Source organism: Girardinichthys multiradiatus, chromosome 17 (genome assembly GCF_021462225.1).
Source record: "Girardinichthys multiradiatus isolate DD_20200921_A chromosome 17, DD_fGirMul_XY1, whole genome shotgun sequence".
Taxonomy (NCBI): domain Eukaryota; kingdom Metazoa; phylum Chordata; class Actinopteri; order Cyprinodontiformes; family Goodeidae; genus Girardinichthys; species Girardinichthys multiradiatus.
In genome coordinates this window covers 4,574,414-4,597,901 of record NC_061809.1, presented here as the reverse complement: position 1 = coordinate 4,597,901, position 23,488 = coordinate 4,574,414, and the positions used below count along the sequence as shown (strand labels likewise).

The 23,488-nt window shown below is 38.9% G+C and overlaps 1 protein-coding gene across 2 annotated transcripts in view; it reads left to right on the top strand.

Annotated features, from left to right (window-relative positions):
- The window catches only part of arhgef39 (Rho guanine nucleotide exchange factor (GEF) 39), a 98,231-nt gene extending 81,287 nt beyond the window's left edge, over positions 1–16,944 (top strand). Inside the window, exons 10-12 of one of the 2 annotated variants that reach the window (XM_047389334.1) lie at positions 12,288–12,393; positions 13,230–13,290; positions 16,012–16,944. In XM_047389334.1, coding sequence (XP_047245290.1) covers positions 12,288–12,393; positions 13,230–13,265 — 142 coding nt within the window. In that variant the 3' untranslated portion in view covers positions 13,266–13,290; positions 16,012–16,944. The remainder of the gene's footprint in view (positions 1–12,287; positions 12,394–13,229; positions 13,291–16,011) is intronic. The other variant, XM_047389335.1, reaches the window with a different exon arrangement.
- The last annotated feature ends 6,544 nt before the right edge of the window (positions 16,945–23,488 follow it).

Sequence of the window (23,488 nt, the reverse complement as noted above, 5' to 3'; positions counted from 1 at the left end):
AGATTTGAGCCTCTAGACTTCGACTTAGCTAATCCCATCGGTTTTCTGTGGGATTCAAGTCTGGAAAAAGTGCAGGCCACTTCATTTGAGGTACTCCAGGCCTGACCCGAGCAGCTGCTCTCTGGCCCTGGTTCCTCAGAGTAAAATCACATTCCATCCCTTCTTGAGCTGATGTTAGTTGTGCTAAGAGCCTTGACCCTGAAATGCCTGGCTTAGATAATTAATTTATCACTGTCAGAACGAAGACAGTCAAAGAGCTGTGGACCAGAACCACAGATAGATGCCCAGGAAGACAGACTGCAGGGACTGTAATTAGCTTTGTTGAAGACTCAGAAAAGAACAGCCTGAGGGTAGCATGGGTCAGTAGCTCTTCCACTGCTGGCGAGGAAAGAGGGCTGTGTGACAGTCTATAAGATGAATTATTGATTTAACAGAGTGTTCAGACTGCCATTTTTGGGACTGTTGGACCTCTTTTTTCGCAATTATGATTATTTGATTATAAATATCTAATAAAATCTAAAACTAATCAGTAATAAAGTACTAACCAGAATCATCCACAACGTTTAAATATTCGAAACATACTATGAAGTTGTGAATGTTGGGCTACTAGCGCTTAATAATTCTAATTAATAACTGGCGTTAATAATTCATAACTATTAACCAAAGTCACTGAAGTGTAACTGTATTATCAGACCATCAATTGAATAATCAAAGCTTTGGATCAAATCAGTATTTGAGGAACTATGATGAAATAACATTAGAATTAACACTTTAACATGAATTGATTGTCATTCAGTATGAGAGATTAATGGGCAAATGACGTAATGACGAGGTTAACTCAGAGCTACTCACAATGATGAAAAAGAGGGAGCTGGGCTAACTTAGCTAGCTAGGTAGCACATAACTTGTGTTTGCTCGGTTAGCTAGCTAGTTCCCTCGTGGTCCAGACAATGGGGCAGCTGCACGTGGGATGCGAGTGGAAGAAAGGAAAAGAGCATTCGAGCTGCGTGTGTGAACCCCTTTCAAAACCTCCGTCTGTGAAGTCTGCAGTAATCCGGAACTGCAGTGCCTGCTGGGAGGTGTAGTTTGATCAGTCCTTCTGTCTGTTAGATGGCCCAACACCTCTTTCCTCTCTTGTAAACTGATGAAAGCAATCAACTAATTTTAGTATTTCATGGCAAACAGCCATGTACAGAAAATTGCAGCTTTAGATTTATTTTCTTTCACCTTAGATGGGAATGACTCAAATGAACCGGACAACATGTTAATCACAGTAAGGTGGACTGTAGCAGTTAAAACTGAAAACATCAGCTATATTTTGTTATGGAAAAGTTGAGGGACTTGGCTGGACATAAGAAGCTCTGTGTTTGTGTCCGTATTTTCTTTATTAAACACCATCACAGTTTTGTATCCAGTGTGGTAGACATTCCATTGAATTACCAGTTCACTATCATAGCAAACCTGACGTCAGACTCCATACGTCTGTATGTTGGGAATCATTCCATTGCGTCTCTCCACAAGATTGCAGGGTTAATCCCCTTAATTTGCTGCCACGTATGCTCACAAACGTTGTCCATGTTTATACAAAACCGAAGACATTCAGTGAACATGACAAACCATCAGTTCTCATCTGACTATATTTTCTAGTGCAGTATACAGTACAGACCAAAGGTTTGGACACACCTTCTCATTCAAAGTATTGTCTTTATTTTCATGACTATGAATATTGTAGCTTCACACTGAAGGCTTCAAAACTATGAATTAACACAAGTGGAATTATATACTGAACAAAAAAGTGTGAAACAACTGAAAATATGTCTTATATTCTAGGTTCTTCAAAGTAGCCACCTTTTGCTTTGATTACTGCTCCGCACACTCTTGGCATTCTGTTGATGAGCTTCAAGAGGTAGTCATCTGAAATGGTTTTCACTTCACAGATGTGCCCTGTCAGGTTTAATAAGTGGGATTTCAAGCCTTATAAATGGGGCTGGGACCATCAGTAGTGTTGTGCAGGAGGTGGATACAGTACACAGCTGACAGTCCTACTGAATAGACTGTTAGAATTTGTATTATGGCAAGAAAAAAGCATCTAAGTAAAGAAAAACGAGTGGCCATCATTACTATAAGAAATGAAGGTCAGTCAGTCTGAACAATTGGGAACACTTTGAAAGTGTCCCCAAGTGCAGTTGCACAAACCATCAAGCACTACAAAGAAACTGGCTCACATGAGGACCACTCCAGGAAAGGAAGACCAAGAGTCACCTCTGCTGCGGACGATAAGTTCATCCGAGTCACCAGCCTCAGAAATCGCAGGTTAACAACAGCTCAGATTAGAGAACAGGTCAATGCCACACAGAGTTCTAGCAGAAGACACATCTATAGAACAACTGTTAAGAGAAGACAGTGTGAATCAGGCCTTCGTGGTAAAATAGCTGCTAGGAAACCACTGCTGAGGACAGGCAACAAGCAGAAGAGACTTGTTTGGGCTAAAGAACACAAGGAATGGACATTAGACCAGTGGAAATCTGTGCTTTGGTCTGATGAGTCCAAGTTTGAGATCTTTGGTTCCAACCACCGTGTCTTTGTGCAGCGCAGAAGAGGTGAACGGATGGACTCTATACGCCTGGTTCCATCCATGACGCATGGAGGAGGAGGTGTGATGATGTTGGGGTGCTTTGCTGGTGACACTGTTGGGGATATATTCAAAATTGAAGGCATACTGAACCAGCATAGCTACCACAGCATCTTGCAGCGGCATGCTATTCCATCCAGTTTGCATTTAGTTGGACCATCATTTATTTTTCAACAGGACAATGACCCCAAACACACGTCCAGGCTGTGTAAGGGCTATTTGACCAAGAAGAAGATTGATGGGGTGCTGTGCCAGATGACCTGGCCTCCACAGTCACTGGACCTGAACCCAATCGAGATGGTTTGGGGTGAGCTGGACCGCAGAGTGAAGGCAAAATGGTCAACAAGTGCTAATCATCTCTTGGAACTCCTTCAAGACTGTTGGAAAACCATTTCAGGTGACTACCTCTTGAAGCTCATCAAAAAAATGCCAAGAGTTTGCGGAGCAGTAATCAAAGCAAAAGGTGGCTACTTTGAAGAACCTAGAATATAAGACATATTTTCAGTTGTTTCACACTTTTTTGTTCAGTATATAATTCCACATGTGTTAATTCATAGTTTTGATGCCTTCAGTGTGAAGCTACAATATTCATAGTCATGAAAATAAAGACAACTCTTTGAATGAGAAGGTGTGTCCAAACTTTTGGTCTGTACTGTATGTCCGAACACAAGTGTTATTCCCTAGTGTTATTCCCTAGTGTTGATGGCTGTCTGCATATGTACAGGAAGGTGAACCCATAATCTGGGTCAAGTTGCAGTGTAGATTGGACTGGGTTATTATGGTAAAGAGTCCAATAGCTGCACTAAGTTCATAAAATTGTTAACGTTTACACAACAATTAAAAGATCCTTGTGCAAATCCTACATGTGCTCGGTGTCCAAGTCTACTAGCAGAGACGCACTGATAAGAATTATCCTGCCAATTTTCAACGTCCAGGTTTAGTAAAGTTTGACCTGTCAATGACAATTATGGCGGATTTCGATTTTTTGACTATACTATACTATAACGCCATGGGATTACTATACTTTTTTACTAACTATGGTATAAAAATATATAAGAACTGCACTAAAAATATTTTTTCTTGCCCTCCTGTAAACAAATTATTAAAATGAAAAGCAGAGGCATTGTCACATTGTTGTGTGAGAGAGCTGCTGTAAACCAGGATTATACTAATAATTCCAATGTAACATATCTTAAAATCATCAGTTTAAGTTATTCATTGAATGCTTATTTTTAAGAAACTGGCTATGTAAGAACCCCAGTAGATTGCATTAGAAATTTGTGTTGGGGTCATCCATTTCATTTTGTTCGGACAGACCGACTAGGTTGCACGGTTCAACATGCGCAGCTCAACAGGCATCACAGCTCTGACATCACCCGGGATTATAAAACCCGTGGAAACCAGACTTTCGTTGCCATTTCCAGCGTGTCTCAAGGGGCGACGCAACGAAAGTGCATATCTGGAGAGACAAAAGTTCGCAGGCGAACTCTTGTGTTGAATTCCTCCACTTGGTCATTTCCGGAAGAGCTTGAAAGCTGGAAATCTGTCTGATACAAGGAAGGTCAGAAGATACATAACCAATCAAAGATCCCGCCGACACGCAGGTGAAAACCAACAGAGGTTTATTGCTAAGAAGATGAGTTTTCCTCCTTGTTGATTCTGCAACGGTCCCTCATAGTTACCCGTTTTGGATGGATGAGACGTTTACCGTTTTTGAGTTGATCACGGACGCGTGACACTCTGGTTCCCCCCCTGGCCCCACCGGTCTACCACCTGATAGCCGCAGTCGAGACATCAGCACACCGGGAGGGCTTCAATTTCCAAGTAAACCGAAATTGCCTATTTTTCCATAAAACTCCTGGTTTGATCTTCAAAGACACTCAATGCACAAATGTTTTGTTTTATTATTAGTTAGGTTATCAATTTACTCTTTTTGTAGAATAGGGCTTGTTAGTTAGGTAAAGATTTTTGAACCAGAATAGTAATTATATCAGGGCTATGTGGTTTCAATAAATGTTCACATATATAAAGAGAAGCGCTTGTGTTTATTTCGTGCAAGAGTGATTTTATCTGTCAAAGCACGGTAAAACTTCCCCCACCGTTTGGTGAAGCAGCTGATTAAACAGTAACATTTAGCGTAGTTTTGGTTAATAATTAATTATAATGAATTATTGTAATTATTAAGTGCTTCTGATTTCTAATCATAAGCAAGGATTTTTGATTAAGAAATAATTTTTCATGACGTGGAGGGGTTTGGTTGGGAGGAATGGCCCTCCTATTCTGAACCCAAGTGGTGTTTTGTTATTGGACTTCTGTGCTCGTCGTGGATTGTCCATAAGTAACACCATGTTCAAGCTTAAGGGTGAGACCCTAGGCCACAGTTTGATGATCGACTTTGTTGTCGTGTCATCTGATCTGCGGCCGCATGTCTTGGACATTCGGGTGAAGAGGGGAGCGGAGCTTTCCACTGACCACGATCCTGGTTGTGAGCTAGCTCTGGGAGGATGCTTGTCAGACCTGGCACACCCAGCTAAGGGAGAGAATTACAGTCAGTTCCATAAATATTGGGACATCAACTCAATTCTCACCTTTTTAGCTCTATAAACCACTACAATAGATTTGGAATGAAACCAGATGTGCTTAAACTGCAGACTTTCATCTTTAATTTGAGGGTATCTACATCCAAATCAGGTGAACGGTGTAGAAATTACAACCGTTTGAATGTGTGGCGCTCACTTTTCAAGGGACCAAATGTAATGGGACAATTGACTGCTCAGATGTTCCATGGCCAGATGTGCTCTCTCATAAAGAGCAGATGAAACGTCCAGAGTTCATTTCAAGTGTGATATTTGCCTTTTGCCATCATTAGGCTGAGAAATCAAAACAAACCCATCAGAGTGTAATGGAAATTCTTTCAGTAAGCATTCCACAGTGTATGACCTTTGGTTTACCTCACTCCTGTGAACATCTGTGTTATTGGAGAAAGCTGTAAAAGCCATTATCAGAAGTTTAATGGTTAAGGCCATTTGTTACGGTGATGCCTCGGGGAGAGTAGATGATTGTTCCTTGGTGACCTTGTCACCTATGAACCCGAGAAGGGTCTGGGGTCATAAAACACAGACTCTTTGAAGTTGAGATAACACTGTCATGTTCTGGTATAAATACTGTGTGTAAATGTTGATCGGGGCTCTGTTTCACTGACTAACCTCAGTGTCAGGGTCTTCAAATGCTGAATGTCTTTGAATAAATCTTATAAAGACAAAGTCCGGATTTTCTCTTGTTATGAGTCAACGTCTACCCACTATGATAAGAAAATTCCACAACAAGAGCGATAGCAGAAATGTTAGGCATGGCCAAAACAACAGTTTGGAACACCATCAAAAAGAAAGAACACACCAGTGAGCTCAACAACACCAGGAGACCCAGAAGACACATGTGGTGGATAACCGAAGAATTCTTTTCCTGGTGAAGAAAAACCCCTTCGCAACAATAGGCCAGATCAAGAACATTCTCCAGGTGGTAGGTGTATGTGTGTCAAAGTCAACAATCAAGAAAACACTCAGTATCTTGTTGTGATACTGAGTATTCACCACAAGATTTAAACGACTGATGAGCCACAAAAACAGAAAGACCAGATTAGAGTTTTCCAAAAACATCTAAAAAAAAGACTTTATAGTTCTGGAACAACATCCTATAGACAGATGAGACAAAGATCAACTTGTACCAGAGTGATGGGAAGAGAAGAGTATGGAAAAAGAAAGGAACTGCTCATGAGCTAAAACATACCACCTCATCAGTGAAGCATGGTAACGTCAATGCATGGGCTTGTAAGGCTGCCAATGGAACTGGTTCCCTTGTATTTATTGATAGCTGTTGACATGACTGTTGACAAAAGCAGCCGGATGAATTCTGAAGTGTTCCGGGCAATATCTCCTCATATTCAGCCAAATGCCTCCGAACTCCTTGGATACCACTTCACAGTGCAGGTAGACAACGACCCGAAGCATACTGCTAAAGCCACCAAAGAGCTTTTTAAAGGCAAAGAAGTGGAATGTTATCCACTGGCCAAGTCAATCACCTGACCTGATGAAATTGAGCATGCATTTCACTTGCTGAAAATAAAACTGAAGGGAAAAGGGCCCAAGAACAAGCAGGAACTGAAGACATTTGCATTAGGGGCCTGGCAGAGCATCACAAAGGAGGAAACTCAGCGTGTGGTGACGTCTGTACCTTCTAGACTTCAGGCTGTGATTGACTGCAAATGATTTGCAACAAAGTATTGAAAAGGGAAACTTTGATTTATAATTGTTACTTTGACCCATTACTTTTGGTCCCTTGAAAACTGGGAGGCACAACAGTTGTTATTCCTACACTATTCCCCTGATTTGGATCTAAATTCCCTCAAATTAAAGCTGAAAGTCTGCAGTTTAAGCACATCTTGGTTGTTTGATTTCGAGCACATGTAGGCTTATTTTACAAGTCCAGCAAAGTTCTCCTTTTAGGGTTGGTTAAATTCAATTACTAACATTGAACATATGCCTAAATCATCACGTATTCTATTATCAGCTTCAATTGAAATACTAACTATGAAAAATGGATGCTTTTATTTTTTAAATATTAGTAAGTTTAATTTTTAAAAGGACAACATTTTTCCACGTTCAACAGTGTTTGGGTTCCTATCAGTGTTCTCAAATTCAATTCCGTAATAACTTGCTTTGTGAATTATAAAGGCTTTTATTTTGCAGAGTATGTTATTTTGAAAAGTCAAGCGCGGTTGTCATTCCGGGACTGACTTTGTCCCATTATAGAACCTTCTTCCTATGCTAAATTCCTGGTGTTTTATTTTATTAGCTTTAAAATTAGATTGTAACAATGGAAACGTTTCTATGTTAAAAGTTTTAACAAGACTCATTTTATAAGTCAAAAGTAGTCTCATTTTCAACACTTGGTGAGTTCTTGGCCAAAAAACGTACAGAAACAACCAGAACTCGAAAAAATTGCATTTTCTGCAAAAATGCAGTGTGAAGACTATAAGCTGAAATGTTTCTGCTCAATACAACTGAATTCAATTCAATTCAGAAACATTTTCTTCTTCCCAAAGGAAAATTAAGTGTTGTTGTAGCTCATATTATGCAGGTTTTCGCAAAGAGTTGTTGTAGATGCTGATGGCTGTGGGCAGGAAGGATCTCCTGTAGCGGTCTGTCTTACAGCAGATCTTAAGAAGCCTCTGACTGAAGACACTGTTGTTGTAGGACTGTCTCATGAAGAGGATGCTCAGGGTTCTCCATAATGTTCTTCATTTTATGAAGAATCCTTGTTTGCACATTGATCACCAGAGGTTCCAGAGGAGTCCCCAGAACAGAGTCAGCCTTCTTTATCAGCTTGTTGAGCTTTTTCAAGTCCCTGACTCCTGCTGAAACATGCTTTAAAATTTGAGGAAATAAGAAATCTGCTAAAAGCTTGAACATTTGAAGAAGTTTTAGCAAAGCAAAAGCACTCATTTCAACTCAAAAAAGAACTGGCAGCTAATCTGAAAAAGTAGCTGCACTGTCTGTAGTGTGGAAATTAGCTGAAAGATTTGAAGAAGAAACATTTAGCAAAAAATGTCCTAAAGAAATACATCAAATGAATATGCAAGGGCAGTAGCTGAAGTATTAGATGTAGTGGAACAAGTGAACTGAATTTTCAGTAAGTTAACTTGAGAGACAACTGTGAGAAAAGTATTTTGCAGTAATTTTAAAATAATACAATTTCAATGCTTCACAAATGGTAGAATTATAAAGGAACATAGAGCTGGAAAAACTGCTGCAAAGGAAAACAAACTGGTCAATGTTTCAGCTGTATAAGATGTACAGTGACACCGGACTGCATGCATTTGTTCGTACAGCCTGTCATTAACAAAAAATTGTAAAATGTACCCTAATAACAAAATTAAGAGAACTCACTTTCAGAAACATAAACAGCTGCAGAGCAAGAAATATGATCTGAAAAAGAATATTTTTAAATGGGATGTGTGGTTTTCTGGTGTTCTACTAACAGCAAACAGCATCCTGCCATGCAGATTAGTGACTGATGGAATGGCAGCCAGAAAAATTGCCTGAGTTAACTATTGTACTGATTAAAGTACACTTTATTGCCAAAAGTATTTGTCTACTTTTAGATGTACATGAACTTTGACAACATTCTATTCTTAATCTATAAGGTCCAATTTGTTAATGGACCCATTGTTGCCACCAATAGCAACTTTAACTAATTTGTAAATGAGGTTTAGGACTGTGTACATAGTTACATGAGGAGAACCACAAGGTCAGGACTCTATGCAGGTCAGTCATGTTTCTCTACACCAAAATTTATACGCCCGCCTACAGCAATGGCATTGATTCCAACACTGGAATTCATTGATTCGGTGGTGTGACCCAATACCTTTGACAAAGTAGTGCATGTCAAGACATTAAACAACCACTGCAAAAATAAAGGCAAATGGTTGACATTCATTTGGTCTTTCTGTCCCTTCTATTTGTAAATGCAACAGTCTGTCAGTGTTACAAAAATTAACACCTGTGGAAAACTAAACTTAAGTTATAGAAGAATTCTGTTGTCCATTGTCCTGCTATTTACACATATTTGCTCTATCTTCAGTCTTAACGAAATTGATGTCTGTATAAATAATATTATCCTTGGAAAGACCATTTTGGAACATCCCTCATTTTTTTTGTGCAGAGTACGGCTCAATAGCATACAAGAGTTAACGGTAAAGAATCATGATTAAACACTTCAAATTAATGAGATGAAACTGAAGCTGAGACACTGGAATCATTAAAGTCATCCCAGACGTGGGCTTTATGACATAGCAGATCTTGCCAGTTCTATATAAATATTTGAGCTTGAAAGATGAGTTGTGATGAACTTGTAAAATAATTCATGCAGAACTGCATTCAAAGAAAAACATTTTCTGATTCAAGTAACGACACTTGAACAAAACCTCCATCAGCCGTCACTACCATTCAGTCCCTTTTAACCTAACAAGTATTGAAAGTTAAAATCCAACTTTTCACTAACAGGCAACCAATGCAATGTTCTTTCAGCAGCGATTTAAATGAGCTTCACCTTACTGATTGTTTAAGGGAGAGCTGTTCACAATCATCAAACCTACTGAAAATAAAAGCATGCACCAGTTTCTGTTTGCCATTTTAATAAAAAACACTTTATTCCTGAGAATTTTATTAAGATTCATGTACTGTTTGGTTCAAATTCTGCTCTGACTCTATGATGATAGTTTATTTTGCCTGCTACAGTATGTAGTCTTTACCCCCATGGAGTCTAGTGAAATTCTTTTTTGGAACCTAAAACAATGACTTGTATTTACAGCATTAAGCTGGACTAAATTCCGACCCGAGCCAGTCAGACATAAAAAAAAAAACAGCTCAGGTTTAATGAGTTTCTTTTTTTTTTTTTTTTTAGTTGCACAGTTTACCTGCAGTATAATTTAAACTTATACCAATGTTTAGGTGTTTTCACAGCCAGGGTTCTTACAAGGAACTCTATCCTGTCTTCAGGTGGAAGAAATCTTTAAAGTATTACATGTTTTTATATGTGTATACAAACAAAACTGTATCACAGCATATGGACATGATCACTTGGGACACATTACAAGCAATAAAACGTATCCTTTCTTTTTACAAATAAAAAAACATTTTAGGGTTCTCAAATTCAATTTCATGAGTTCTACAGTATTTAGCCCTCACTCAAGTCTTACAGATGTATGGTTTGGCAGATAGCAAACAGGTCTGTCAAAAGACAGCAGGAAACAGGAGGAAGGTTTAGGATGTTTAGTGCTTTAGAAACTGTAATATAAAAATAGAGAAACAGAAATCAAGCACTTCAGTGTGTCAGTGTTGTTTTGACATAAGTATATTTTAAATTAGGCCAAACAATGAAATGGCCTAAAGCTTGAGTGCATTCCCAAGTTTATTAGCAGCAATTACCATCAAAACTAGTTTAATATCAAATACACCCATGACAAGCTAACATAGTTTGCATCACCAGATAAACTAAATTCTTATCACAAATAAGTTTTTTCAGTCATTACTAATAGCTTTCATGCTGTTATTTACAGAAATGTTGTTCGAGGTTGGCATTAGATCAATGGGAACAAGCATCAGTCAACAATAAAGAGAAAAAAAGCCCTGCTGCTGAAAGGTTTCACTAACAGGAAGTGGTGGCAACTCTTCAGATACAGTTAACAACTTTTTTTTATAAGCTGGAAGAGACCCATTAGAAGAAAAGACTTCTTATGTGTAGATTAGATTTAAGTTACAGGGGTTGGACAATGAAACTGAAACACCTGGTTTTAGACCACAATAATTTATTAGTATGGTGTAGGGCCTCCTTTTGCGTCCAATACAGCGTCAATTTGTCTTGGGAATGACATATACAAGTCCTGCACAGTGGTCAGAGGGATTTAAGCCATTCTTCTTGCAGGATAGTGGCCAGGTCACTACGTGATACTGGTGGAGGAAAACGTTTCCTGACTCGCTCCACCAAAACACCCCAAAGTGGCTCAATAATATTTAGATCTGGTGACTGTGCAGGCCATGGGAGATGTTCAACTTCACTTTCATGTTCATCAAACCAATCGTTCACCAGTCTTGCTGTGTGTATTGGTGCATTGTCATCCTGATACACAGCACCGTCTTCAGGACACGATGTTTGAACCATTGGATGCACATGGTCCTTAAGAATGGTTCGGTAGTCCTTGGCAGTGACGTGCCCATCTAGCACAAGTATTGGGCCAAGGGAATGCCATGATATGGCAGCCCAAACCATCACTGATCCACCCCCATGCTTCACTCTGGGCATGCAACAGTCTGGGTGGTACGCTTCTTTGGGGCTTCTCCACACCGTAACTCTCCCGGTTGTGGGGAAAACAGTAAAGGTGGACTCATCAGAGAACAATACATGTTTCACATTGTCCACAGCCAAAGATATGCGCTCCTTGCACCATTGAAACCGACGTTTGGCCTTGGCATGAGTGACCAAAGGTTTGGCTATAGCAGCCCGGCCGTGTATATTGACCCTGTGGAGCTCCCGACAGACAGTTCTGGTGGAAACAGGAGAGTTGAGGTGCACATTTAATTCTGCTGTGATTTGGGCAGCCGTGGGTTTATGTTTTTTGGATACAATCCGGGTTAGCACCCGAACATCCCTTTCAGACAGCTTACTCTTGCGTCCACAGTTAATCCTGTTGGATGTGGTTCGTCCTTCTTGGTGGTATGCTGACATTATCCTGGATACCGTGGCTCTTGATACATCACAAAGACTTGCTGTCTTGGTCACAGATGCGCCAGCAAGACGTGCACCAACAATTTGTCCTCTTTTGAACTCTGGTGTGTCACCCATAAAGTTGTGTGCATTTCAATATTTTGAGCAAAACTGTGCTCTTACCCTGCTAATTGAACCTTCACACTCTGCTCTTACTGGTGCAATGTTCAATCAATGAAGACTGGCTACCAGGCTGGTCCAATTTAGCCTTGAAACCTCCCACACTAAAATGACAGGTGTTTCAACCCCTGTATATCCATATGAAGTTTGAATAAGAGGCATTTGGCAGTGGAACAAATTTATGTGACTTTACAGTACAATGATGTTTTTACAGAAAGCTCCAGTCTAAACAGCCAGTCGTTCTTCAGAGAGATGAGCTGTGTTACAGACCTCTCCACTCTGCTCTGGACCACACCAATCCAGTCAGGAAGACAAACATGGTGAGTTTAAAAAACCGTCACAAACTTGCTCACTGGTGAAAATGGCTTTGATGTCAAGTTATTCTGTGATGCAGCAGTTTTAATTACTCTGAAAAGGCTTGATATATATAAATGAGTGTATGTATTTTTAAAGATTTATTTATCTTATTTTTGATTGTTTTGGCTTATAACTAATGAAATTCCAAAATCAGTTTTTCAGAAAATATCTATATTACATCAGACCAATAACATTTATTTTTTAATACTGTGTGGGCCTACTGAAAACCATGTCCATATACTGTACAATATATGCAGTCCGTACTTGGTCGGGGCTGATTTTCCTTGATTTAGAATCTTCCCCAAACCCAAGCATCCTCTTTAAAATCTTTTCAAGGCCCCTTTTGCAGCTTTTTCAAACCACCACACTTTGTCCTCCACTTAACTTTCCATTGATTTGCTTGGATACTTCATTATTCCCCTCGCACTGTCAACAGCCTACTTCATTAGTGATGGCCTTTTGTGGCTTACATTTCTATACAGAAAATGTTTTTTATTGTTATAACTAAAATTACAGTTATTTTTTCTAATGGTAAAGATATGAATGACTGAGTCATAAACAAAAAGAACACCTCTGTTGGTAATCTGTTATAGGTCTTGTGTGTTGTATAAAAATTGTCTAAATGAATGTTTTTCACCAATCTAGTTCAGATTGAGGCTGTTTCCTGTCAGCCTGCTGGAACAGCTCAGTTATGTCTGAGTGCTCTTTGTTTAACTGCACAGCCATGTACAAATGTATATTTGGTCAGAAATTGGTTTCCACCTTGCAGTTTGAGACCAAATCCTGCCTCTTTCTTCAGACTAGCATTGTGTCTGCAGCTCCCCCAAGAGGATAAAGCAGTCTGGTGATGAAGAGCAAAGGTGGGGTCCTTGTATTTTCACAGGTCTAAACATTTCATATCAAGAGTGAAGCTTTACATTTAGTATGCTCACTGTGGGGACGATTTCTGTTGAGCATTTGGTGCAGATTTGCTGGACAACAAATATGTCCTAAAAACAAAGGGCAATTAAAATAATTTTATAAAATCAATATAGGTGTGTGCGCATGCGTGCTTTAGCATTTGTTTCCAACATATACTGTGTTGTAAGAACCAGGACCTACTGCTCTTTACGGGGTCCACAGCCTGAGCTCTATAAGAAAAAATGCTGTTTTTGGGTTAGGTATAGGATTAAGGTGTGATGTGAGTTTGGGTTAGATTCAGAGTTGGGTACAGTGGCTTGTAAAAATATTTATACCCCTTGAACATTTCCACATATTGTCACATTACAACCACAAACATAAATACATTTTATTTGAGTTTTTTGTGAAAGACCAACACAGTGGTATACAATTGTGAAGTGGAACAAAAATTATACATGATTTGTTTTTTTTTTATTTTTTCAAAAAGAAAACTGAAAAGTACGGTGTGCAAAAGTATTCAGGCCCCATGAGTCAATACTTTGTGGAACCACCTTTTGCTGCAATTACAACTGCAAGTCTTTTAGGGTATGTCTCTACTAGTTTTGCACATCCAGTGACTGAAATTTATGCCCATTCTTCTTTGCAAAACAGCTCAAGCTCAGTCAGATTAGATGGAGAGCTTTTGTGAACAACAGTTTTCAGATCTTGCCACAGATTCTCGATTGGATTTAAGTCAGGACTTTGACTGGTCCATTCTAACACATTAATATGTTTTGTTTTAAACCATTCCATTTTAGTCTGAATTAGGGTCGTTGTCCTGCTGGAAGGTGAACCAACAGGTTTTCTTCTAAGATTGCCCTGTATTTGGCTCCATCCATCTTCCCATCAACTCTGACCACCTTCCCTGTCCTTGCTGAAGAGAAGCAGCCCCAGAGCATGATGCTGCCACCGCCATATTTGACAGTGGGGATAGTATGTTCAGAGTGATGTGCAGTGTTAGTTCTCACACATAGCACTTTGCATATTGGCCAAAAAGTTCAATTTCGGTCTCGTCTGACCAAAGCACCTTCTTCCACATGTTTGCTGTGTCCTAAACATGGCTTCTGCGCAGCAAACTGCAAATGGGACTTTTTATGTTTATGTTTTTTTTAACAATGGCTTTCTTCTTGCCACACTTGCATAAAGACCATATTTGTGCACGACTAATAGTTGTCCTGTGGACAGATTCCCCCACCTGAGCTGTGGATCTCTGTAGTTCATCCAGAGTCACCATGGGCCTCTTGGCTACATCTCTGATCAGTGTTCTCCTTGTTGGGCCTGTAAGTTTAGGTGGACAGCCTTGTCTTGGTAGGTTTACGGGTGTTCCATACTCTTTTCCATCCATTTTTCTGATAATGGATTGAACAGTGCTCTGTGAGATGTTCAAAGCTTGGGAAATCTTTTTATAGCCTAAGCCTGCTTTAAACTTCTCCCAACCTTTACACTCGTGCACTCACTCACACTTCCCACACATACTCCCAGGTCCAGGTACTGATACCCCAAAAGGGCATCTAGCCCCAGGACCCAGGGGGTGGTCCACTTCATTCCAGGGTGGAGACAGGCAGACCGCCCAAGCAGCAGTCCTGACTAGTGCCGGCACTACCTGAACCCAAATGACCCTGGCCCAACCCTCGACCCCCCGCTCCAATCCCAGCCCCTAATGATGCCTTTCCCCATCCAGAGAGCCGGCCACTAACAGCAGAGGGGTCCACCCGGTCTAAATGAGCCCGCTAACCAGAGCCGTCCCAGGATGAAACAGTCCCAACCCCCCAATGAATTCCGATAACTCTTCCTTGTTTTGGTTCGAAAACCGGAACCAGAACCGTCCAGACCCAAAAGATGCCTATCCCCACCCAAAGTTGAACACCTACACCCATCCTAACTCCCAGAACACATACGACACCCAGGTCAACATCGCGCCACCCCTCCCCACAGGACCATCCCACCCGCCAGCAGAATGCACTCGCTGAAGGAGGGAGCACTTGATGATGGTTACCTCCCTGGAGGCACCTGGGCCCCCAATGCATCGAATGCAGTTGCCACAACCACGGCGACAATATTAACCGGTTTTTAGGTATTTTTCTCTGAGCATAATTGCCTATTTATATTTCTAAAGGGTATGGACAGCATTTAGCTGTTCTTTTTGTTATGATTTAAATGTTGAACGATTAAAAGATAACTGTTAATAAATCTATAATAATTGAAAGATAATTAGAAAATGTTCACATTGTGATTTAGGCCTAAGGACTAATAGTTTTGGCAAGAATCCTAACCTACAGCAATGAAGTGTTTGAGGTACACTAGATGTTATGGATTTGATGAGACCTGAGTTTCACTCTTGGGAAAAGACTTGAGACTTGACTTGCAGTTGCCCCTCAGAGACATGAAACTTGATTTGGACTTGCACCTCAAAGAACTACGACTTGACTTGGACTTGCCCCTGTAACTTGGACTTTGCATAAATGACTTGATGTGTGTGTCATTGGGTAAGTGTCAGGATGATTTACAAATTGATTTACTAAAATGAAAGTAAATACTTGTGTGTATGGTATCGCAATATTTAAATGTTTTATTTGGCTTTCTGAAGATATTTAAAGAGGATGGCTAACTTGGCTTATGTTGTGTTCTGTGTGATTCCATAGGGTTAAAATGTTTATGCCCAGCAGTGCAGAAGCCTTCACTTCCAACTGCCTGATTCTCTGATGGATTTCTTCAGTCTCAAATGATTGTGGTGGCTTGTTGCTGCACAACGTCCACTCATGCTGTCCTCTGAGTGACATACAGGTGCGCTGTCTATGTCACCCAGATATATTTTTTCTTACTTTGACTTTAAAGCGTTTTATTATTACTAACTTCAACTTTCTCCCTTCTTGGGATAATTTTACTATAGTGTTCTGTTACCTACATAAAATATGATGGAGTTTTAACTGTGAGATCCTACTGCTGCTACCTTTTCCAGACAGTCATGTAAAAGACAATCATAAGATAGTGCTATACAGTATGTTTAATTATCTACAACAGCATAATATTATTTTATTATTTTACTCCTTTGCTTGATTAACTTGATCCAACTTATATCTGTTTCTGTGATCTGATGAGGAATGTATACTTTTAACTTGATCTATATGGATTCCAAATGCCAGAGACTGCTGGCTGATGTGTAAAATGCTACCATGCTGTTGCAACAGGCTGCAGGATAACTGCTCACTAAGTGCACACTAACCTCTGTCTTTCCCTCTTCTTGAAAGTTCCTTTTATTGGATAATTCTGTATCTGTCTGCATCCAGGCAAAACAACCTGGTCAACACATATGAAATGTGACCTGCAAAGTTTTTTTCTCACTTTAAGCTTTAGTCCTACCTTTTTACAGAAATTCTACAAACTCTATTACCGCATTAACTCTATTCTGATTATGTTGCACACTATTTTACTCTTTTTTATTTTTTATATATATATACTTTTTTGCTACTGAACTTTCCATTTAAAACCTGTTTACCTGGGTTTCAAATTCAAACTGTAAATGAAAGTTGTAATTTCCTCCTAAACATTAAAATAATAAAACAAGCTTACATTTATATCCTTGATTTTTTGTTGTTGTTGCTGTTGTTCTTGGATTCCTAAACTGTTACAATATCAACTATGGATCACTTCTGGTTCCCCGGAACCACCCATTTCTCGGACCTGAGGGGGTCCTCACACATAGACACCATTCGAAAAAAAGACCTAACAGAGACAGTACTTGCTGTGGCCTTCCTCAGGAGCTGCTGATCATCATCTACACTGCCAACATTTAATCTGTCCTCTGTTCATCCATCACTGTGTGATTTGGCTCATCCACAAAACAGGACAGGTCCAAACTGCATGAACAATCAGGTCTGCAGAAGATCATCAGGGCTGATCTTCCCTCCATCCAGGACTTGTACAAGTCAACGGTCAGGAAAAAGACAGCTAACATCTCTGTCGATCTTCACATCCCAGACACAAACTGTTTAGACTTTTATCTTCAAGTCGGCGCTGCAGAGCACTATTAAACTAGGAGTCACAGAGACAGTTTCTTTCCCCAGGCTGTCTCTGTTGAACACAGTGAATACCGCACAGCCAGAGTAGTCAGCCACTCTGCTGTGAAACAAATACATTGCACGCTACAACCTGCGATGGATGGATGGATTGATTCCTTGTTTCTATTCACAAACTTGACTATTAAAGTTGATTCTGATGAAACAGGTTAAAGGTGACATATGCTTTGAAATCCTTCCTCCACAGGCCCCTCTCTTACCCCTTTTGTGATTATGATTATGAATATATTATTTAATATTAGTACTTTAATATTTTATTAAATAATATTTTGGTCTGTTAAGTGTCCTGTGAATACCAGCCCAATAAAGCGGTGGTATTAGGACAAAATCGAAAGGGATGAGCCAAGCTCTGGCATTATTGAACAGCAAAACTCTGCACACACATGGAATGAATTCACACAATTTCTTAAAATACAAGAATTTATTAACAAAAATAAGTCAACTCAAAGTCAAACATATTTCAATCAACAAATTCTTTACTATGCTAAAACAATCCAACTAAACTACCAAGCAGAATTAAAGAATGTAAGGATTATGATTATTGATTAATTAATATTCATCAAGAATCATAATTTAAAATAATAATTTGAAAAATATTAATTTCTTAACCAAAAATCATCACGAATAGAAATCAGAGATATCCTCTGGTGTTGTGATTATGGGCTCAAAGCTCTTTAATAATTACAAATTATTAACCAAAACCACAAACTGTCACTGTTTATTCAACCGCTTCACTGAAGGTGGGGGAACTTCAACCTTGTTTTGACAGATAAATCACTCTTGCATGAAATAAACACAAACGCTTCTCTTAATTATATATATGAAGATTTATAGAACCCAAATAATCCTGATATACCATTATTCTGGTCCAAAAACCTTCACCTAACTAACAAGCACTATTCTACACAAAGGGAATAACAATGACTACCTAACAATAATAATAAAATAAAAAAATATATATACATTTAGTGTCTATGAAGATCAAACCAGCAGTTTATGGACAAAATGTGTAATTTGGGTTAAATGGAAAGAAATCCTCCTGTCTTCGCAGCAATCAGCTGGTAAAATGGTGGGGCCACGCCCCTTTAGCCACAACCAGCTGATCGCTGCGAAGACAGGAGGATTTCTTTACCATGTTGGTGGCTAAAGGGGCGTGGCTCCACCATTTTACCAGCTGATCGCCCCAAATCTTGACAAAGGGTCATAAAACTCTGGGGCGGGAACCCAGTGGGAAATCTCCAGCAATAAAGCTGGAACAAAGAGTGGTCGGGTGAGGCCCAGACCGCAGCTGCCTTGAATGAAAAACTTTTAAAAGTCCAACTTCTAACTCCTGGCTGATTTGGGATCAGCCGGACAAAACATTAACCACGCACAATTTAGCAGTGCTTGCGCAGCAAATAAAGCTAGAACAATTAGCATTTCCTGCGAAAATGCAGTGTTAATGCTGTAAGCTGAATTTTTTAGCAGAAAGCTGGCAGAAACAAGCTGAAATTGACTGCAGAAAATCTGCTGAAATCTGATAAATTAGTAGAAATAGCAGAAACAGCAAAGAAAAACTGTCATCTGATCTGTTTGAGCAGGAAGACTATTAGCTATAAAACAGCTTAACAATGTAAAGTTACCTCAAAACTACTTGTTGAAAGAGTTGTTGAAATGCAAGAACTGACAAAAACTTTAAAAAAGCAGGAAAGAGCTGCCATAGATGAGCTGAAAAAGCAGACTGAAGCAAAAATATAGCCTAAGAAGTTGAAGTCAGTGCTAAAATACACAAAAAATTGCAGACATTTCAGAAAAAAATTAACTAATAACAAATACGCTGAAGAAACACAAAAACAAACAAGAAATTGCCAAAAAAATGCAAAAGTGTTCTCCAGCTAAGAGAGAAGAGAGGAGAAAGAGAAGCTAAAATGATAACATTAGCATATTGGCTATCACTAGCATGAAGGCTGATATTAATTTAACCCATCTACCATGCAAAAAGCAATATATAAGCTAAAATGAGCTAAAATTCTAATGCTTACTACAGCGTATATTCAAAAGTCTATGAAATTGCCGTTTAAAACTATTCACTCTTCAGCATTCACACAATAATAATAGTAATAAACTAGAAAATTGCTGAAGAAATTTAGACGGGGCCTGCCTCTTGGCGCATGCTTCTTGGACCAGAGCCAAATGTTGTGGGGCTGAGGTACAGAACCAAAGCAACAGAACGGTGTGCATCATGATTGAGGGTAGAAGGTTAAGATGTCTATCTAGACCTGTTCTTTTTTCACCAGTAATCATGCATCCTTGCATTGCTTTGGCAGTCGCCAATAAGTAAAGAGTCCAGTTTAGAGTCCAGTAGTAATAGGTGCCACCAGGCAATGGCATGGGAATCAAGCCACTCACTGTTCTCCCTTCATTACTGTGGCAGGCCCCAACTAAGGAATGTTGAGACTTTTATTTTGGAAATATCAGTGAGTTTATTTTGAAAGGATAAAGTAGATCCATTTCCATCACAGAGTCCCAGCAATAGTGTTAAGACCAATGCTGTAATTATTGCTGTGTGAAATATGAAGGCGTTTATTTTGTAGGGTATGTCTAGGTGTTGATTTGAAAGTCCAGCATGGTTGTCCTTTCAGGTCTGGCGTACTTCCACTAGATATAAAGAACCTGTTTGCTATTCTAAAATCATTGTGTATGCTATTATCAGCTTTAAAAAAAAATCAATACAAACTATGGAACACTGAGGCTTTTATTTTGAAAGTTTCTGTAAGCCTTATTTCAAAGGACTAGCATAGTCCCATTTCCAACACTGTGTGAACTCCAACAATAGTGTAATGCCCAGTCCTGCAATGATATATAGTTTAAAACGAAAAGGCTATTATTTTGTAGAGCATGTTTTGTCTTATTTTGAAAGTCCAGCGTGGTTGTCCTTTCTGGTCTGGGTTAGTTCTGTTGTTCTAAAATCATTGTCTATGCTATTATCAGCTTAAAAAATCATTAGTAACTATGGAACTATGGTTCAGTGTGAAAAAAAGGCTTTTATTTTGTAGAGTATGTGTAGGTCTTATTTTGTAAATCTAATGTGGTTGTCAGCTATTACTGACTTATTGTGATCACTCATAAAAGCTTATGGCCTGAACTCAGCCTCAGAGCCAGTCTCTTTCAGAGGTTACTTAAGTTCACTGGCAGCTGTGTTCTGTTGCTATGGTAATTAATTAGCGCCCAACAGCTGCTGTTTCTCACTCACGCAGCACCTCACTTTGTGTCTCATCATGGCCTGGCTTTATAACATGGTGGCACATGCTCCCGAACTACTGCCCATAACTCGGAAACCGTAAGGGCTATCAACGTCATTCTTGGACCGTTTTTGTCAGAACGGACAAGAGAACGAGAATATTAAAACATTTTTGTTAAAAATATAATAATAAAGGCACAACACTAGGTGCAAAAATGGAGAAAAACATAAAAATGCCTGAACATGCTCTCGAACAACGTCTAATACCTCAGAAACTATAAGCGCTATCAATTTGATCCATGCACTGTATTAATCGGCAGGCCCTGGTGAACAATCATGGAGCTTCTCAATTTTCTACAAAAATCTGGCTGGGAGGTGTGACCCTGTGAAAAAGCAGAAAATTTTGACAATTTTTAACCTGAGTGAAGGTGAATTTTTCAATTTCAAACAAACCTACTTCACGAGGAAACGATAAAAAGTATCCAAATAATATTTGAACCGTAGCTATCAGCAGGGATCGGTGAACAATCCTGGAGATTTTCATGTGTCTACATAAATCCGTGTAGGAGATGTGACAGTGTAGAAAAGTGGATAATTTTGAAATTTATTAATTTCAAGCAATTTTGAGAAGGACAGATTTGGTACTCCTAAACAAACCTTTTTTATGACAAAACGATAAAAGGTATCAAAAACATTCCTTCACTGTGAGTGCCAGCAAGGTCTGAAGATTAATTGGTGCAAAGCACATGTCTCTAACTTGAACGGTTTAGGAGAGGCGGCGATTCGAAAACGTGAGTTTAAAGATTTTTTGTTCTGATTTTTTCTGAAATTCCTATAGGTTTTCCATTCAGGGTTTGTTGACTTTGCGTTGCTCCCGGACGTGTTGCGTGAAATCCGTTAATCCTACATTAATGAGGGTGACATTTTCTGAATCGCGAAAGAGCATCCTACATTTTGATACCTAATTTGTGCCAGTAGAGTGAAAATTGAGCAAGTGTGAGCAATCTGAAGATAGCTTAATGTCTTGTGAACATTTTAAAAGTTGAATGGTGTTTCTAGTTGAAAGTATGCAGAAGTAGTAACCTGTTAAATAGCACAAAGTTTTAGCTGAATTTTGTGGAATTTGTAAGATTTTCCATTCATTTCAATGGGCCAAAAATCTGCACAAAATGCTGAATATTTTAAAAAGTATAAAAAGTATTAATACCAAAAGTCATACCCGTAATGTCCTAAATGAGCTGAACATTTTTAAAGTTGAATGGCTGAAATAGCACAAAGTATGAAGGAGGAGATAGGTGCCAAAAAAAGTGTTAGATATACATAACTAGAAAAATTAGCATTTCCTGCGAAAATGCAGTGTGAATGCTGTAAGCTGAATTTGTTTAGCTGAAAGCTGGCAGAAACAAGCTGAAATTGACTGCAGAAAATCTGCTGAAATCTGATAAATTAGTAGAAATAGCAGGAACAGTAAAGACAAACTGTCATCTGATCTCTTTGAGCAGGAAGACTATTAGCTATAAAACAGCTTAACAATGTAAAGTTACCTCAAAACTACTTGTTGAAAGAGTTGTTGAAATGTAAGAACTGACAAAAACTTTAAAAAAGCTGGAAAGAGCTGCCATAGATGAGCTGAAAAAGCATAGACTGAAGCAAAAATATAGCCTAAGAAGTTGAAGTCAGTGGTAAAAAACATAAACAATTGCAGAAATTTCAGAAAAAAAGGATCTAACAACAAATACTCTGAAGAAACACAAAAACAAACAAGAAATTGCTTAAAAAACACAAGTGTTCTTCAGCTAAGAGACAAGAGAGGAGAAAGAGAAACTAAAATGATAACATTAGCATATTGGCTATTACTAGCATGGAGGCTGATATTAATTTAAACCACCTACCATGCAAAAAACAATGTATAAGCTAAAATGAGCTAAAATGCTAATGCTTACTACAGCATATATTCAAAAGTCTATGAAGTTGCCGTTTAAAATTATTCACTGCATTGCTTTGGCAGTCACCTATAAATAAAGAGTCCAGTTTAGAGATGTGTAGTAATAGGTGCCACCAGGCAATGGCATGGGAGTCAGGCCACTCACTGTTCTCTCTTCATAGCCATGGCAGGCCCCAACTAAGGAATGTTGAGACTTTTATGTTGGAAATATCAGTGAGTTTATTTTGAAAGGATAAAGTAGATTCATTTCCATCACAGAGTCCCAGCAATAGTGTTAAGACCAATGCTGCAATTATCGCTGTGTGAAATATGAAGACGTTTATTTTGTAGGGTATGTCTAGGTGTTGTTTTGAAAGTACAGTATAGTTGTCCTTTTAGGTCTGGCGTACTTCCACTAGATATAAAGAACCTGCTTGCTATTCTAAAATTGTTGTGTATGTTATCATCAGCTTAAAAAATCAATACAAACTATGGAACACTGAGGCTTTTATTTTGAAAGTTTCTGTAAGCCTTATTTCAAAGGACTAGCATAGTCCCATTTCCAACACTGTGTGAACTCCAACAATAGTGTAATGCCCAGTCCTGCAATGATATATAGTTTAAAACGAAAAGGCTATTATTTTGTAGAGCATGTTTTGTCTTATTTTGAAAGTCCAGCGTGGTTGTCCTTTCTGGTCTGGGTTAGTTCTGTTGTTCTAAAATCATTGTCTATGCTATTATCAGCTTAAAAAATCATTAGTAACTATGGAACTATGGTTCAGTGTGAAAAAAAGGCTTTTATTTTGTAGAGTATGTGTAGGTCTTATTTTGTAAATCTAATGTGGTTGTCAGCTATTACTGACTTATTGTGATCACTCATAAAAGCTTATGGCCTGAAC